This window comes from Cnephaeus nilssonii, assembly GCF_951640355.1.
Source record: "Cnephaeus nilssonii genome assembly, chromosome: 6".
In the NCBI taxonomy this organism is placed as follows: domain Eukaryota; kingdom Metazoa; phylum Chordata; class Mammalia; order Chiroptera; family Vespertilionidae; genus Cnephaeus; species Cnephaeus nilssonii.
Window position 1 is genome coordinate 52,629,142 of NC_137077.1, and position 19,845 is coordinate 52,648,986.

The 19,845-nt window shown below is 42.2% G+C and overlaps 1 protein-coding gene across 1 annotated transcript; it reads left to right on the forward strand.

Annotated features, from left to right (window-relative positions):
- Positions 1–15,375: 15,375 nt before the first annotated feature.
- LOC307101055 (olfactory receptor 6C2-like) lies at positions 15,376–16,359 on the forward strand (the record flags this gene model as incomplete). Its single annotated transcript, XM_079773781.1, has 1 exon — positions 15,376–16,359. The coding sequence occupies one exon, from the start codon at positions 15,376–15,378 to the stop codon at positions 16,357–16,359; it is 984 nt and encodes a 327-aa protein (XP_079629907.1).
- Between the last annotated feature and the right edge of the window lie 3,486 nt (positions 16,360–19,845).

Consider the following 19,845-nt stretch of genomic DNA (forward strand, 5'->3'; position numbering starts at 1 on the left):
CCTACACACTCTAGCTTTTTTTCTTTTCATTTTTTATTTAAATTTATAGGGGTGACAGTGGTTAATAAGATTGTATACGTAAAAGTGTACATTTCTATAAAACGTGATCTGTATGCTGCATTGTGTGCCCACCACCCAAAATCAAATCATCTTCCATCACCATATATTTGTCTCTTTATTACCCCTGCCACCACCTCCTTCCCCGAGTAACCAACATACTATTGTTGTGTCCATGAGTTCTTGTTTGTTTGTCTGGTTTGTTCACTTGTTGCTTTCAGTTTTATAACCCACATATGAGTGAAATCTTATGGTACTTGACTCTGTCTGACTTATTTTGCTTAGCATTATATGCTCAAGATCCATTCATGGAGGAGGACCAAGATGGCGGCATAGGGCGGGCGCCTGATTGTTGCCTACCACAACAATTTTGAAACTACAACTGGAAAACAGAGCAGACACCATCCAGAACCACCAGAGGGCTGGCTGAGCAGATGCTCTACAACTAGAATAAAAGAGAGGGGAACATGGGATGATGCTGATGCCGGTGAGCCAAAGATCACACTTAAAGAACTACGGCTCTGGAGAAACAATGGTGGCCTGGAACGTGCTTGGCGCAGTTCCCCCGGCGGTCTCTGGCTGAGGGGACAGCTCCGCTCGCTGCCGAGCACGGACAGACGAGCCCCTGGGGGACATGGGGTGGGAGACTCTGTGCTTGCTAACCTCCGAGTCCTTCGAGAATCTCTGCACCCTGGAAGCGGCCAGGTGCGCATGCCCAGCGACCAGCCACCGCTGCAGACCCGAGTGCCGTCGCAGCGACCTCGGACCAGCCCGCCACCGTGCACCGGGAGCACTGGAACCTTGCCGAGCCTGCTGCTTAGCGAGTTCTGCGGCAGCCGCCCCGGAACTTTGAGAAAATGGCCGGAGGAATTGCTGAGAAGGAATTGGGTGATGGGAGTTGGGATCGGGAAGACGAGGCCCCGCTGGGTCCCAGATCCAGGTGCGCTCGCCCCGCGACTGGTCGCCACTGTAGATGCGAGTGCCGCCTCAGCGACCTCGGACCAGCGCGCCGCCACGCACCGGGCTCACCAGAGCGTCGCCGAGCCCACCGCCCAGCGAGTTCCGCAGCAGCTGCCCCGGAGCTTTGATAAAATGGCCGAAGGAATTGCGGAGAGGGAATTGACCAACAGGAATTGGGATCAAGAAGACGAAGCCCCGCTGGGTCCTGGGTCTGGGTGAGGCCGCGCGCCCCTGGGTCCGGGCGAGGCCACGTGCCCCTGGATCCGGGTGAGGCCGCACACCCCTGGGTCCGGGTGAGGCTGGGTCCCAGGTCCTGGCAAGGCCACATGCCCCTGGGTCCGGGTGAGGCCACGTGCCCCTGGGTCCGGGTGAGGCTGGGTCCCGGGTCCAGGTGAGGCCTCACGCCCCCGGGTCCGGGAGAGGCTGCACGCCCCTGGGTCCAGGTGAGGCTGGGTCCTGGGTCCGGGTGAGGCCACACGCCCCTGGGTCCGGGTGAGGCCACGCACTCCTGGGTCTGGGTGAGGCCGCGTGCCCCTGGGTCCGGGTGAGGCTGGGTCCTGGGCCCAGGTGAGGCCGCACGCCCCTGGGTCCGGGTGAGGCCACGTGCCCCTGGATCCAGGTGAGGCCGCACGCCCCTGGGACCGGGTGAGGCTGCACACCCCCGGGTCTGGGTGAGGCTGCACGCCCCCGGGTCCGGGTGAGGCCGCGTGCCCCTGGGACCGGGTGAGGCCGCATGCCCCCGGGTCCGGGTGAGGCCACACGCCCCTGGGTCTGGGTGAGGCTGGATCCTGTGTCCAGGTGAGGCCGCGCGCCCCTGGGTCCAGGTGAGGCTGCACGCCCCTGGGTCCAGGTGAGGCTGGGTCCTGGGTCCGGGTGAGGCCACACGCCCCTGGGTCCGGGTGAGGCCACGCACTCCTGGGTCTGGGTGAGGCCGCGTGCCCCTGGGTCCGGGTGAGGCTGGGTCCTGGGCCCAGGTGAGGCCGCACGCCCCTGGGTCCGGGTGAGGCCACGTGCCCCTGGATCCAGGTGAGGCCGCACGCCCCTGGGACCGGGTGAGGCTGCACACCCCTGGGTCTGGGTGAGGCTGCACGCCCCCGGGTCCGGGTGAGGCCGCGTGCCCCTGGGACCGGGTGAGGCCGCATGCCCCCGGGTCCGGGTGAGGCCACACGCCCCTGGGTCTGGGTGAGGCTGGATCCTGTGTCCAGGTGAGGCCGCGCGCCCCTGGGTCCAGGTGAGGCTGGATCCCGGGTCCAGGTGAGGCCGCACGCACCTGGGTCCAGGTGAGGCCACGGGCCCCGGGGCCCGGGTGATGCTGGGTCCCGGGTCCGGGTGAGTCCGCGCGCCCCTGGGTCTGGGGGATACCAAACCAGAGGGAGTCGGACCTGCATTACCACCATTTGTCCACCATCCAGAACTGAAAAGTCAGTGCTGACATGTACACATAAGGAACCGGTGGACATTGAAATTGGGTCTCAAAAGAACTGTTGGTCCAGAAAGAAACTTACTACAGATGGATTCATTTGCCTGTCAGCATAACTATTATTGCTCGTCTCACATTCAGTTCTTATAAGTATATTTCTAGTAACACATGATCTCACTCATCTAGGGGAAATGATGAACAACATAGACTGATGAACAAGAACAGACCCAGAAACAAGGAGGCATCGATCGGACTGTTGGGCTTCAGAGGGAGGGTAGGGGAGGGTAGGGGTAGGGGGGAGAGATCAACCAAAGGATTTGTGTGCATGCATATGAGCCTAACCAATGGTTAAGGACAACAGGGGGGTTGGGGCATCCATGGGGATGGGTGTGGGATAGGAATGGGGGGATGAGGACAAATATGTGACATCTTAATCAATAAAGAAATTTAAAAAAAAAAAAGAAAAAGAAAAAAAATAATAGATTTCCAGATCTCTAAAAAAAAAAAAGATCCATTCAGGTTATCACAAATGGCAGTATTTTACCTTTCCCTATGCCTGAGTAGTAATCCATTGTGTATATGTACCACATCATCTTTATCCAATCATCTGTCAAAAAATACTTTGGTTGTTTCCATGTTTTGGCCTTCGTGAATAATGCTGCAATGAACATGGGGGTGCATATGTCTTTGCAAACAAATGCTTTCAAGTTTTTGGAGTAGATATCCAGAAGAAGAAATTCTGGATCATGTGGTGACTCTACCCTTAATTTTTTGAGAAAATGCACTGTTTTTCCATTGTGGCTATACCAGTTTACATTCAGCAATGAGCAAAGGTTCCTTTGTCTCCACAACCTCACCAACACTTGTTATTACTTGCCTTGTTGATAATAACCATTCTAACAGATGGCTATTATGTGAGCTGGTATCTCATTGTAGTTTTGATTTGCATTTCTCTGATAACTAGTGAAGTTGAGCATCTTTTCATATATCTGTTGGCCCTGTATGTCTTCTTAGGAGAAGTGTCTGTCAGGTCCTCTGCCCATTTTATAATTGGACTATTTGTTTGCTTGTTTGTTTTGCATTTTACTTAAAGGGAGTACAAGAAAATATTGCTTAGATTTAAAGTGAGATCAAGATCTTGTTGATAAAGTCTCTAAAAGATTTTAGTGATAGAGAAATCCTGCCTGTGAGGTTGAGTAAGGCTCCAAAAAAAAAAAAAAAATGTGACTGGCAGTGTACCTACCTATCTCCGCTGACACATTCTGGTCAGTTTTTGTCACACTGAGGAATTTGGGGATTAAGTGATTATCTGAGACTATGATTGTCAGTAGAGTAACTATTTTCTTTGTTGTTTATTATCTACATAAATTATACAATGATGTTTTGCTTCTGAAATCTAAGGTGATGTGATATTTTGTTTAAAATTTCTTAATAAATAGAGATAAGTAATTGTTGTTGTTATTTTTCTTAAGTCCCTCCTGTGGACATTACTTTTCAAAGAGATTAGGAGGACATACAGAAGGCCAAGAAATATACGAAAACATGCTGAAAGTCACTAATCATCCAAGAGATGCAAATCAAAATGACAATGAAGTACCATCTCACACCTGTCAGAATGGCTATCATCAACCAATCAACAAATGACAAGTGCTGGGGAGGATGTGGAGAAAAAGGAACCCTCCTGCACTGCTGGAGGGAATGCAGACTGGTGCAGCCACTGAGGAGTACAGTATGGAGTTTCCTCAAAAAACTAAAAAAGGAACTCCCATTTGACCCAGTGCTCCCACTTCTGGAAATATATCCCAAAAAATCAGAAATACCAATTAGTAAGGATATATGCACCCCTATGTTCATAGCAGCACAATTTACAATAGCTAAGATTTGGAAACAGCCCTAGTGCCCATCAGCAGATGAGGGGATTAGAAAACAGTGGTACATCTACACTGTGGAATACCACGATGCTATAAAAAGGAAGGAACTGCTATTTGCAACAGCATGGATGTGCCTGGAGAGCATTATGCTAAGTAAAATAAGTCAGTTCGAGAAAGATAAACATCACATGATCTCACTCATTTGTGGAATATAATGAACAACATAAACTGATGAACAAAAACAGATCCAGAGACAGAGAAGCATTTTTCAGACCATCAAACTTCAGAGGGAAGGCAGGGGAGGGTGGGAGGAATGGGGAGAGATCAACCAAAAGACTTGTTTGCATGCATATAACCCTAACCAATGGACACAGACAATCGGTGGGTGAGGGCTTGAGTGGGTGGTTTGGGGGGCAATGGGGAGATAAGGACACATATGTAAAACCTTAATCAATAAAATAAAAATTTATAGATTTAAAAAATAAGACATATGTAATATTTTAAATAAATAAATAAACAAAATGGCCATACTATCCAAATCAATCTATAGATTCAGTGTAATCCCCATTAAAATACCAATGGCATATTTCACAAATTAGAACAAATACTCCAAAAATGTTTATGGAACCAAAAAGACCCCAAATAGCCGCAGCCATCTTGAGAAAGAAGAACAAATATGTGATCACAATACCAAATATCATGTTATACCACAAAGATATGATACTCAAAATAGCCTGGTACTGGCACAAGAACTGGCATATAGATCAATGGAACAGAGCAGAGAACCCAGAAGTTGACACAAGCCATTATGCTCAATTAATATCTGACAAAGGAGGCAAGAGCATACAATAGAGTAAAGACAATCTCTTTAATAAATGGTGTTGGTAAAATTGGACAGGTACATGCAACTTACAACATAAACAACAATAAACTCAAATTAGACAAAAGACTTAAATGAAAATAAGAAACTATTAAAATCATGGAAGAAACCATAGGCAGCAAAATCTCAGACATCTCTCCTAGCAATAGGTTTCCATATACATCTCCAAGGCAAGAGGAACAGAGGAAAACATAAACAGGACTACATCAAAATAAAAAGCTCCCACACAGCAATAAAAACCACAACAAAATGAAAAAAGGAGCCCACTACATGGGAGAACATATTTGCCAATGATATATCTGATAAGGGGTTAATTTGAAAAATACATAAGGAACTCATACAACTAAACAACAGGAAGACAAACATTCCAATTTAAAAATGGGCAAAGGACATAAATAGACACTTCCCCAAAGTAGACATACAGATGGCAAGGAAACATGAAAAAATGCTCAAATCACTAATCATCAGATAGATGCAAATCAAAACAACAATGAGGTATCACCTCACACGTATCAGAATGGCTACCATCAACAAGACAACAAATAACAAGTGCTGCCAAGGTTATGGGGAAAAGCAAACCCTAGTACACTGCTGCTGGGAATGCAGACTGGTGTAGCCATTATGGAAAACAGTGTGGAGTTTCCTCAAAAAATTAAAAATGCAATTGCCATTTGAGCCATTGAACCCATTTCTAGGAATATATCTTAAGAAACCCAAAACACCAATCAGAAAGAATATATGCACACCTATGTTCATAGCAGTGCAATTTACAATAGCTAAGATCTAGAAATAGCCCAAGTGCCCATCAATAGATTAGTGGATTAAAAAATGGTGTACATTTACAACATGGAATATATTGCAGCTGTTAAAAAAAAAAAAAAAAAAAAAAAAGGATCTCTTACACTTTGAGACAGCATGAAGAGACCTGGAGACTATTATAGTAAGTGAAATAAGCCAGTCACAGAAACACAAATGTCACATGACCTCACTCATATGTGGAATCTAATGAACACAATAAACTGATGAACCATATAGATCAGTGATGGGCAACCTTTTGAGCTTGGTGTGTCAAACTTCGCCAAAAAACTGAGCATAACTTGGGTAGTGTGTCACTTTGAGGAAAAAACATTATTTCGCGATATTTATAGTTTAAATAACATAAATGTATAATTGTTATATATAATTGTATTTAATAAACCAAAAACTAAATATTTAGTGCTGACACGCGTGTCAGAGGTTCGCCATCACTGATATAGATCCAGAGACATAGAAACACAGAACAGAGTGATGATTCTCAGAGAGAAGGTAGGGGATGTTGAGGAGAGGGGAGGAGTGATAAACCAAAGAACTTATATGCATATATGCATAACCCATGGACACAATCAATAGTGTGATGAAGGCCTAGAGGCTGGGAAGGGCTGGGTAGAGGGGGTCAATTAGGAAAAAGAGGGGGACATCGATAACCCTTTCAATAATAAACATAAATTTTTTAAAATAGAAGACTGCTGTTCAGTATCTGATAGATATTGAACTGGCTAATATCCAATAGTGCCCTAAAACTATGATCTTTAGGGTATGTTTTCTACTGAACACAAACCTACAGCTACAGTTTCACTTCACAGTGTCTGGAGTTTAGGCAAAAGTACACAGCCAAGTCAAATGCCTGTGCGTTTTCCTGCATAATTAAATAATTTATTTACAGCTATTTACTACAGCTATTATACTCATTATGTCATTCTTCTGATTTATTTCTAAAATTTGGAAGACTTTTATCAATAATTTATTTGTGTAACCTCCTGGCCCCTCTCCTACTATACTTGCCCTGGGGTTGAAAACCGACTTACCTAACAGGTGGATTGTGAACTACAATATTCCCTCTCCTGTTTTATATTGTGGTTTTTTTTCTACAGATAGATGTCAGAATGTTCAAATTCATGAAACAAAAGGGTCTGCCCCAAGTGGTGGGGTAGAGTTGGTTTTCTAGAACTTTCTATCTGAGAGATATGGCTAACTCGGGAGGTCCTTATCAGTATATTCAAAGCCACTTTTTAAATATTTCTATCAACACTGATAAAAGAGAAACATGCAAATTGACCATACCTCCGTAACGCCCACAAGCCACGCCCACAAGCCAATCAGGAGCGAGTATGCAAATTAACCCAACCAAGATGGCTGTGGCCACGAAGTGAGCAGGAGGCTTGGGTTTCCCTGGCAATGGATGAAGCCAAGCTTCCTGGCCGGCCCTGGCCTCCGCTCAAGGCTACAAAGTTTCAATTATAGAAGATAAATAAATCCCAACAAAAATGGCGGCAGCCACAGAGCTGAAGCAAGCAGGAGGCTTGGGTTACCCCCAGTGACAGAGGAAGCCAACATTCCTGGCTGGCCCAGGCCTCCACTCAAGGCTACAAAGTTTCAATTATAGAAGATAAATAAATCCCAGATACCAGGCTCCACTTGGGTTGTCGGGGGGCATGGCCAGCCTGCAAACCACCACAGGCCCATCACCCAGGCCGCCCCAAGGGAACCCTTACTCTGATCTGGGACACCCTTCAGGGCAAATCAGCCATCCCCCACCCGTACACCAGGCTTCTATCCTATCTAATAAAAGATTAATATGCAAATTGACCATCACTCCAACACACAAGATGGCTGCCCCCATGTGGTCAAAGATGGCTGCCCCCATGTGGACACAAGATGGCACCCACAAGATGGCCAGCAGGGGAGGGCAGTTGGGAGGGACCAGGCATGCAAGGGAGGGCAGTTGTGGGCAATGAAGCCTATAGGAGAGGGCAGTTAGGGGTGACCAGGCCAGCAAACGAGGAAGTTGGGGGAGACTGGGCCAGCAGGGAAGGGCAGTTGGGGGAACCCAGGCAGACAGAAGAGAGCAGTTGGGGGGGACCAGGCCTGCAGGGAGGGCATTGGGGGGACAAGGCCTTCAGGGGAGGGCAGTTAGGGTTAATCAGGCTGGCAAGGGAGCAGATAGGCATCTATCAGGCTGGCAGGGGAGTGGTTAGGTGGTGATCAGGCTGGCAGGCAGAAGCGCTTAGAGGCAATCAGGAAGGCAGGCAGGCAAGAAGTTGGGAGCCAGCAGTCCTGGATTGTGAGAGGGATGTCCCAGATTGGAGAGGGTGCAAGCTGTGCTGAGGGACATCCCCATAGTGCACGAATTTTGTGCACCGTGCCTCTAGTCTATAATAAAATTGGTATTTTAATCTCCATTTACTTGCCTACTTTTTACTCTCTTGTTGACTCAAAACTCAAGCAAGGAATAATTGTGAAATTCCTTCAGATCCCACAGTGCCAATAGTGACACGGAGATACCCAAACATGGTGTGTATATCATGTGGAATTATACATTGGAAGCAAAATGTGGCAATACACTTCAAAATTCTACTATGTAAGTGGGCTTTGCATCAGAAATTCCTCTTGCGATCATTTAAACAGAAAAAAAATCAATGATGTTTATAAAAAATGAGATTTTCAATATATAAATTTTAATAATGAAATTTGGGAAGCTTTATTAGATAATGGCTTACACACAAAAAGAGTACAATACACAAAAATTATGATACAAACATATATTTTTAGCCTGGGAAAGTATGTACAGTTGTCAGATTAGAAACTGTGTTTATACTACTTTCAAGATTTTTTTTTTTAATAGAAAAAGTCGACAAAGCAATTTTGTTGTCTTTTGTTAACACTTTGTTATCTATGGGTTGAAGAGTTGACAGAAATCTTTTCATCATACAATTATTGTTCTGCACTTGGAATGTGTCTCTTAAAATTGTTGCTTCTTATTGTCTCCAAGGACACTATTCCCACTGCTCCCTCTAGGTATTTTGCCAAAATTCAGTGCATATTGAAATCATTAGTCGTTTGAACTTGGTCACTAAGGGCCCTTTACTTATCCACACAGAGGGCCCCTGTACATCCGTAAGAGTCTGAGATTATAAAAGTCATCACAATCTTTCTTCACTGTGTAAAAATCTTTCCCAGAGAAATCAGAAATCATCTCTTTCAAAATCTTCTTTAAAAATTACCTTATATTTCTCAGACATTTAAAATACATGATTTTTGTTTCAGCTTTCCAATATAAGAAATTGTTCTCTAGGTTTAAAATGAAATAGAATCTTCTTTAGTGAGAGTCTTTTGGCACTTTCTACTAGGAAACAATTATCCCTGAATGTGTATGTCTTCATTAGAGGATCCTTTGGGCACGTTAACTGACCCCACTTATACTTTCAGTTTCACCTTCAGGACAACCAGGATTACACAGTCAACTGAAGCCAGGATTGCCTTCCATAAGAGTAAGTATGTTCTTGTTTGGCAATTTCAGTTTCTTTGGTCATTCAAAGCTCTAGTTCCTTAGTCCTAGAAAATATGACTAATCTGCTTAAAAATCAGAGATGGCAATATTGGGTATCTCTGAAAAATAAAATAGTTATTTCTAATGTTAGTTTGTATTATAAAAAAGAAATCTGAAGGGATTATACTCATTTGAAATATTTATTACATGTGTCACTAGAGAAGGGTCAGTACCTGCTCACTCTTTACCTTTAATATCTGTATCATTACCTGTCATATCATAGATTCTCAATAAATACCTTCTGAATGAATGCATGAGTATTCATAGCAACATTATACACATTATTATCAGAAATGTTGTTATTAGAGATCAATGATTTCATCATATTTGAAAATATTCATTTAAATATAATAAATAGAAAATTCACCTGAATGAAAGTCATCTAATAGAACATTCACTTAAATATTGGTATCACATGAGGAAAGTATTGGTGATTGGAAAGGGAGAAGAGTTTAGGAATGTGGAACAATGCTCTGAGTTAAAATGCCACAATGAAGTATTGAGAGTTTAAGAATTTTCTCAGTTTGGTTCAAAAGGTCAATTTCTATATAACCATATCTGAAAAGTACCTGATTAACAGCTAATCATTTCTCCCCCTCAGCCTCGATTAGTGCTCCTTTTCTGCAGAGATGCCTGTAAACTCTAGGTAATTCTCTGTCTCCAGCACTCTAATGCTATTATTTGTTACTGCCTGGATTGAAACAACTTGCCTCAATTCACCAGACCTCAGGAAAACACACCTGTAGCTTTCTTATGGGGTAGAGATTGCTAGAAATAAGTGAAGCCATTAATATACCAAACTAATTGAATTTCTCAAGGAAAATTCTATTCTCTTTGAAATGCAGAGAAAACAATAGAAATAGACTCTTTACAGCTATTTACAAAAAGAAATAGCTGCCCATGTGATTAATTGTTAATGGGGGTTGAGAAAGAAATGTGAAGTACCTATTGCCTCATGTTGAAAATTGCAGTCTCTAAACTCTGCCCTTAGTATTTCTTCAAAAGGTATCGTATAGGTTATAAGAGGCACCAAAATTCACTAGCTTTATAAAGAATGCAGGAACTCTCCTAGTCATTGTTGCTCAGCTGTTAGAGTGAAGTGTCTGGGATTTGATTCCTGGGGAAGGGGTGGTATCTGGGTTGTAAGTTCATCCCAGGCCTGAGACAGGGCACATGCCAGAGACAACCAATGCATTTGTCTCTCACTCACTTCGCACCACTCCCTCACTTCCACACTCTCTACAAATCAATGGAAAAAATAGTCTATGGTGAGGATTAACAAACAAACAAAAGGATGCAGAAAAAACAATAGCTTAGTGGTCACTGATTAGTGCCTTCACACATTAGCATAAGTATTACAGCAGGTTATGGGGGCAGGAGGGGAGGAGGAGGAAGTGAAAGGAGAGAGAGCTTTAACTTACTATCTACCAGGGACTTTGCCTGGACTACAGCAATCAACAATCACAAGGGTTCCATGAACTAAATATTATGGAGGAAAATGAACCCGAAGAGGAAAAGGGAAATGTCTTATTCCAGAGACTAAAATATCTTTAAAACACATTTTTTTTAAAAAAGGCAAATATGATAGTCATTCTTTCTTTATTTCCAAAAACTTTTAAGGAACTCTTTCTTTGCCCCTGCAGATAAGCTGGCAGCTTGGGACAAAACAATGTCAAAATAAAATTTGTTTATACAATTGACAATTTAGTCATCAGAGAATAATAAATAATAATCATAGGCTACAATGAGAAGAGTAAGAAGAAAAAATTCATATATCTTGAAAATTTATAGATAGATTCCTGGTGGAATTAATGCCTAAACCAAAACTTAAAATAGGGATAGAGCAGTTAGAGACTACAAGTGTAGAGGTCTTAAAAACACAAGGACTAGCATCTGAGAATCTCCACAGGTAATTTTAAGCATCACCTTTAATGGAAACCACTAGTAGATACGTCTAGGGAAGCAAATTGAATCAGGAGCGATGACACCAGCAGCCCAACTCTATGGGTCATACTCTTTTTTTTTTTAAATATATTTTATTGATTTTTTACAGAGAGGAAGAGAGAGGGATAGAGAGTTAGAAACATCGATGAGAGAGAAACATCGATCAGCTGCCTCCTGCACACCCCCCACTGGGGATGTGCCCGCAACCAAGGTACATGCCCTTGACCAGAATCGAACCTGGGACCCTTCAGTCTGCAGGCCGACGCTCTATCCACTGAGCCAAACCGGTTTCAGCTAGGTCATACTCTTAATCACTATGATATAGTGTCTCTTGCTGGTATATGGTATGAGCCAATGCAAATACCCTAGTAGGAAAAAAACAAGAAATGAGAGAAATTTTGTGGACTGATAGCAGAAATATTAGAAAGCTCTCCATATGCTAACTAAGAAACTTAATTTTTATAATGAGGACAAAAAAAAGTGATTGAAAGAATTGAAATTAATGTTTCAGTTACAAAACTCCATTTCACTCTAAAAAAGTAAATATTTTTATTAACATAATATCAGTCTTCCCTTCTTACCAAACTACACCACCTAACTCTAGGGAATCATCTTCATGCCTCCCTCAACCCACGTTCAGCTTGGTTCTGGAGCAATTACATCATTTCAATGTGATAAGAAGCAAAGGTGTCAGTATCCATCCTCTGTTCTGGTCCTCAAACATCTATTCATGTGCATCACAGCCTGGGACCTTTTGTTTCCCTTGCCCATATTACTCTTAAGACCTAGTAGTTCTCTGTATAAGATATCAGGCACCGATAGTATTACTGTGGCAAATTGCAGAGCAGGAAATTTGTCAAGTATCTAAGGTTTGTCTTTAGTTTCAGGTCACACTAGACAGGACAACACCCTTTTGCTAATTCCATACCAATCTTTGGAATGGGAAGACTGTGTGACGTTCTGAGGCTTTTTTTGCCTAAGTTCAAGGAGCAACTTAATTATTGTTCCCCTTAGATCTCTACAAGGAGAAGAAATTGCAGAAATCTATCTCATTTTTCTCTTTCTGCTATTCCCGTTCCATGCTAGTGGAGACAGTAAGGTCTGCAAACATAGAGATCTTATTCAGAACCACTAAATCGTCTAACCAATTCCTCAACTCTCCTATCCCTCATACAAAAATTTTATAAATTCTCTTAGGATGAGAAATTTTGTTCTTACTCGTTACTCTGCATAAAATATTTATTGCCTGTAATATTTCATTAACCTAAATGCTTGATGCATTTTAAACTCAAACCCATTAATGCATTCCTCTTTCTCCTCTTCTCAACTCTTACCTAAAGCCAAATTAATTAACTTCCATTTAACTGAGAGGTAGATCTAGAGTTTCAGAGAAATACATAGTATGTTATAAATGACAGTTCAAAAATATTGTCCACAAAACATAGAGGAGAGTTAATCACATCTGGGCTTTAGAAAAATGATTCTGATTGCATTGATTTTAAAATACTGAATGGGAAAAGCAAAGATATATGTTAATCATATGTTAACATTTTCTGCAATATTTCAGCTATGAGATAAAGACACCGAGAGTAAAAGTAGTGTTGTGAGTGAGAGAAAAAAAGGAACAAATTAAAAAGATAACAGAAATGGCAAGACATGCTGACAACTGAAAATCGGAGTAAAAAAAGAACAATAAACAATGTTTTTAAATCAGACTTATTGTTGACAGGGAAGGAAACACAGTCATGAGTGCCACATTCAAAATCTTGAAATATGCACATCTAGAGGACTCTCTATAAGAAATAATAAGTTAACAAAATAAGAATGACCAATACTGAATAGTAATGAATGGTCACCTAATACCAGATGCAGTTGTACATATTTTATCTATATTATCTAAATTTTTCATTATAACCCTAAGATGTACATATTATTTTATCCGAAGTTTACACACATACAGACACAAATAAAAGACACATTATAAAGAAATTAATCAAATTGCTCAAGGACTCTCAGATAGAAAAAAGGAAAAGTGTAAGACAAAACCATCTAAGTCTGATCTAGATGTCTAAGAATAAGTTGAAGTGAGAATACTGTAACATTTTCCTGCAGATGTAAATGTACTTGACAAATTTCCTGCTCTGCAATTTGCCACAGTAATACTATCGGTGTCTGATATCTTATACAGAGAACTACTAGGTCTTAAGAGTAATATGGGCAAGGGAAACAAAAGGTCCCAGGCTGTGATGCACATGAATAGATGTTTGAGGACCAGAACAGAGGATGGATACTGACACCTTTGCTTCTTATCACATTGAAATGACGTAATTGCTCTTCAGCTCTATAAATTTACTTCAAATGTTCCCTTATTTGTCACAAATTTTGAAGTACATATATACAATGAGAAGTGATAATATGTCATTGTCAAATGTGTTTAGAAAGAAATAATGGAAAAACATAAATAAGAAAAAATTCAATATCAAAGTTCTGGTCTTAATTATAATGCTTTGATGGGAAAAGGACTCTCAAAATCTAGTGAATAATTAAACTATAGATGTACCACAGTTTTTAATCCTCTCATCTGCTGATGGGCACGTAGGCTGTTTCTAAAACTTAGCTATTGTAAACCGTGCTGCTATGAACATAGGGGTGCATATATTCTTTCTCATGAATGTTTCTGGTTTCTTGGGATATATTCCTAGAAGTGTGATTACTGGGTCAAATGGGAGTTCCATATTTAGTTTTTTTGAGGAAGCAAAGCAGATAGTTAAAGGGCATTCGGGTTTTCACTTTCAAAGGAATTTAAACGGAAGTTAATTAACCGGAGTATACAGTTCTAGATTTCTGCTTGTAAGCTGGGGGAAATTTCTTTGTAGCACTAGGATATCCTAAAAGGCATTAAAATGTATAACATAGGTATTCTAACAGCAGAAGTAAAATATCGCCATATGAATGATATAAAATACATATATTTGAAATAAATTTCCTGTGAGGAAAACCTCAAAAAGATTGGATTGTAATACATTTAATGAATCTTTAAGAGCATGTATCCGATAAAAATATTTTAAACACACCTCAGGGAAACTCCACTGGATAAGTTGAAACAGAATAAACTATGTGATAATCATTCTTTGTTAGTTTAGTTGCTAATACACATGTAAATTTTAATGCAAGGATTTTCTTAGCAAAGGCCATTGTTAGTTTTTTTAGGGATTTTTCTGCTAGAAGCATTTCTGGAGTTCAGAAGTAGAGGAAAGTCAGAATTGTAGACCCAAAGCAACTTCTAGGAAGCAGGGGGAAGTAAGAATAGTAGATCCAAAAGCCATTTTTAGGACTTGGGGAAGGGGCTGCAGGAGAGGGAGCCAGCTGGGGGGAAGAGCCATGGGCAGGGTGGGATGGCTGGCCTGGGGGAAGCCATGGGAGGCTGCCTAGCCCACTTCCCCTATTGGGGCCAACCAGGGGGAGGAGCAGGGGGAGTGCACTGACCATCAGAGGCCAGCTCCTACATTGAGCAACTGCCCCCTGATGTTCAATGCGTGTCTTAGCGACTGGTTGCACTGGTTGTTCTGGTCATCAGATCATAATGGTCGCTTAGGCTTTCATATATATAGATTAGATAGAATATGTCAAACCGGCACCAATTACAGTTAAATTGTAATTACAAGCAGCAGTGCAAATAGGTGATTTAATTATGAACAGTCAGTTTATGTGACACAAAGAGTTAATCAAACACTGGCATGTATGATATGCTTACTTCCCCAATGATATAGGAATCACTCACTGATTTACTTCTCTTGAGGTTAGAAGATGACGAGGACTCTGCAGTTCCTCATATAAAGTCTTATTATTTGAAGCAGAATGGGCAAAATATTCAAGGATGAAAAACCAAACTACACTAACAACCTTCATCTTGCTGGGACTGACCGATGACACTCCACTGAAAATATTGCTTTTTATCTTTCTATTTCTTTCCTACATGTTGAGTATATCTGGAAACCTTACCATCATGATCCTCACTCTGATTGATTCCCACCTAAAAACACCTATGTATCTGTTCCTTCAAAATTTCTCCTTCTTAGAAATTTCTTTCACTACTGCCTGTGTTCCCAGATTCCTATATAGCATATTATCTGAGGACAAGTCCATTACCTATAATGCTTGTGCCAGTCAACTCTTGTTTACAGACATCTTTGCAGTAACGGAATTTTTTCTTCTGGCTGCCATGTCCTTTGATCGCTACGTGGCCATCTGCAAACCCCTGCATTACACCACCATCATGAACAGCAGAGTCTGCAAGAACATCATTTTCTCCTGTTGGGTAGCAGCACTGATGATCGTTCTCCCACCACTCAGTCTGGGTTTGGGCCTGGAATTCTGCGATTCAAACGTCATTGATCATTTTCTCTGTGATGCATCTCCTCTCCTGAAGATCTCTTGCTCAGACACCTGGTTGATAGAACAGATGGTTATCGTGTGTGCTGTGTTGACATTCATCATAACCCTCTTATGTGTGGTTCTTTCCTACATTTATATCATCAGGACTATTCTAAGGTTTCCCTCTGCCCAGCAAAGGAAAAAGGCCTTTTCCACGTGTTCTTCCCACATGATTGTGGTTTCCATTACTTATGGAAGCTGCATCTTCATTTATGTCAAACCGTCAGCCAAGGACGAGGTAGCTATAAATAAAGGTATTTCACTCCTTATTACTTCCATTTCACCCATGTTGAACCCCTTTATTTACACACTGAGAAACAAGCAAGTAAAACAAGCTTTCCATGACTCAATTAAAAAGATGGCATTCCTCTTAAATATGCAGAGGAAAAAGGAGTCATTGAATTCAATTAAAAAGAAGGATAAATAGGCAGAAAAACCGAAGCTTCTAATATTATTTGTCTCTGCATGACTCATTCTCTAGTCATATCGGCATTCTCACTTTGTTGTTAGACTTCTTTACTATGAATCCTGACTATTCGAAATTTTACTCCCCATTAAAACTAAATTCTAAGGTATTTATGCTTACTATCTGGCAGAAATTTCACTTTTTGCCAAACATTTGGTTGCTATCCCTGGGAACACATTAGAACACATTTTTCTGCCATATTTGTACATTGTAAGATGCGACTATGTAGTCTATATTTTAGCTAACAGGATGGGTGTGGAAGCGATGTGCACTGTTACTAGACCTGCACTATGCCAATATTCAATAGGTGATCCACCACCACTTTTCCCCACCTACTGCCCAGATGTTCATATTTAAATACCATTGTAAGCTTCATGTTGATAATGAATGAGCATGATCTTCTATCTCTGGTATAGTTTTCACCCAAAGGACAAGCTATCACAGCAAGTTTGATAAAGCTTCTCCTCTACTTCAACTCTAGTCACCTGTCATCTGAATTTATAGGTAAAGTATCACAGATCTATCCTTGCCACTTACTAAGGGAGCAATACTCAGAATTAGTTCTCATTTGGCTATATTAGTACAATTATGACCAATCCTCAAAAAACGTGAGAAATACATTCTGTTAACATTTTTTAATATGCTTTTATTTTTATTTTTTAACTAGAGGCCCGGTGCACGAAATTCGTGCACGGGGGTCCCTCAGTCCAACCTGCACCTTCTACAATCCAGGAGCTCTCAGAGGATATCCTACTGATGGCTTAGGCCCACTCCCCATGGTTCTCTGCTCTCTGCGGGGTCTGGAGGTTTCCCTGCAGCCATGGAGATGAAGCCCCCATGCCCTGCTGTAGCTCTCTGCCTGCTGCCACCATGTGCCATGTGAAGGAAGCCCCAATGCCCTGCAGTGTGCTCTGTCTGCCAGGCCTGGGGGCTTCCCAGACACGAACACACTAAGGAAGCCCCCATGCCCTGTTGTCCAGGCTCTGTCTGCCCGGCCTGGGGGTGTTTCCACCGCCACTGCCCACTAAGGAAGCCCCCAAGCCCTGCTGTCTGGGCTCTGTCTGCCATGTCTGGGGACTTCCCTGCCACTGTCCCACTAAGGAAGCCGCTATGCCCGGCTTTGCAGGGCCTGGCGGCTTCCGGGCTGCCGAGATCAGGAAGCCACCATGCCCTGCTCTGGTGGCACTGGAGTCTTCCAGATAGCCTCTGCGACCAAAGGGAAGGCGCCGGGCCCCGCTCCTCCGCCGGCTCCATGTGCGCGGGCCCCGGCGATCCGCCACGGAGACCAACGGGAAGGTGCCGGGCCCCGCTCCTCGACCGGCTCCGTGTGCGCGGGGCGGGCCGCTTCCCGATCGCCGCGGAGACCAACAGCAGGGCTGAGGGGACTGGGCGCCGCCATCTTGTGGGTATGGGGGCCGCCATTTTTGTCGCGGAGTGACGCCTAATTTGCATATTACTCTATTATTATATAGGATATACTGATTTCAGAGATCTGAAAGGAGATGCAGAGAGGGAAACCTCAATGATGAGAGAGAAACATTGACCTGGTGCCTCCTGTGTGCCCCCCACTAGGGATGGAGCCCATAATCCTGGCATGTGACCTGACCAGAAATGAAACTGTGATCTCCTGGCTCATGGGTCAGTGCTCAACCACTTAGCAATTCTGCCAAGGACATACTGTTAAATTTTATGGTATAGACATTATGTCTTGACTATTGGCATACTGCTACTCAGACAGCCATGAATTCAAACCTGGTCCAGGACAATCATATAAGGAAAAATTGTATTAAAAATAATATACAAAAGTTTGTAATACCACCCACCATTCTTCAAATCTCCTGTCTCATAAACCTTTCCAGTGAATTTCCTCTGTTACTTCCTCTCATATTCATTGAGGTAGAATTAGCTAAATAAAATGTTAGCTATTTAATATTTCTTAAATATATTTTCATTGATTTCTGAGAGGAAGGAGAGGGAGATAGAAATATCAATGACGAGAAAGAATCATTGATTGGCTGCCTCCTGCACTCCCCTTACTGGGAATCTAGCCCAAACCGGGCAAGTGCCCTCAAGCAGAATCAAACCCGGGATCCTTCCATCAGCAGGCCAATGCTCTATCCACTGAGCCAAACCAGCTAGGGCTAGCTATTTAATATTTTTCTATCACTGTTTAAAATAACCAGTGTTTACTTTACCCTATTCACTTTCTGATGAGTCTACCACTTTGAGAACATTTTGGGGGCGGGGGTAAGTGGCTATGTAATATTTTGTTTTTCTTGACCTTTTATGTACATTGCTAGTAAAGTATGTAACTTTATCAGAAGCAGTATATTCAAGATACCTCACAAAGGTTTGTGCATAAAATATTGTTCCCTCTGTTAATCTCTTTCAGATTCCATGAGTTTAACGCAGGGAGTAAATTTAGCCCCCATGTACAAATATTTGCTATTTTATATCGCAATACCCAATACATCTGAATGCTTATAGACTAGGATAAATGGAATAAATCTGAAAATGTGTATGTGGAGCAAAAGTAGCTTTCTCACGCCCAACAATTGCTATTTCACTATTAATTCTTTGGTGACATCCTAATAAATAATCTATTTTCATATTATTCTGAACAAGTGTGTTTCTGTGGCGGTCTTTCAAATACAAAACTTCAAATAAATATCTCACAGCCATTTTAATAAAGAGTTTTTAAAATATGCAAAAACATAAATTATTTTTAAAAGTAATGAAGCATTCATAAATTAAGAACTATATTCAGGAATTTTTATGCTAAAGCTTATGTTTAGTTCCCTGGTTTATAAAGCTATAATATAGAATTTTATGTTTTACTTTTTTAAATTGCTCCTAGATTTTAAATATGCTTATAAATATGCTCATGGATATACAAAATGTGTGAATGTACATATTCAAAATACTAGCAAGAGAAGAGATAAACCAAGATGGCAGCATAGGTAAACACCTGAACTTGCTGCCTTGCACAACCACTTCAAAACTACAACTAAAAGACAAAACGGACATCATCCAGAACCATACGAAGGCTGGCTGAGTGGAAATTCTGCAACCAGAAGGAAAGAAAAGCACACTGACAATCAGAGGAGCTGCAGAAGTAAAGTACAGAGGCATGCGCACGCCGAAAGGGCTGACAACTGAGTACATGATTGTCTTTCTCAATCCGGAGGGAGACACAAGCTCCCAACTGCTCTGATCTCCAGTTCTGGGCAAGACTCTGGGGACCCAGACTTATACGGGGAGAAACTGGACTGTCTGACTTCGGGTGGAACTTGAGAGCGGCTATCTCTCAGAGGTGCTTGCAGCGATTTATTAGGGACACTGAGACCCGGGGCCCTCTTAGGGCAGGGATGAGGATAAGCCATAGCTGTTTTCTCTGCCCTGTTGATTCCCTGAGACCCCACGCCACCCAAGCTGTGCACAGAGGCT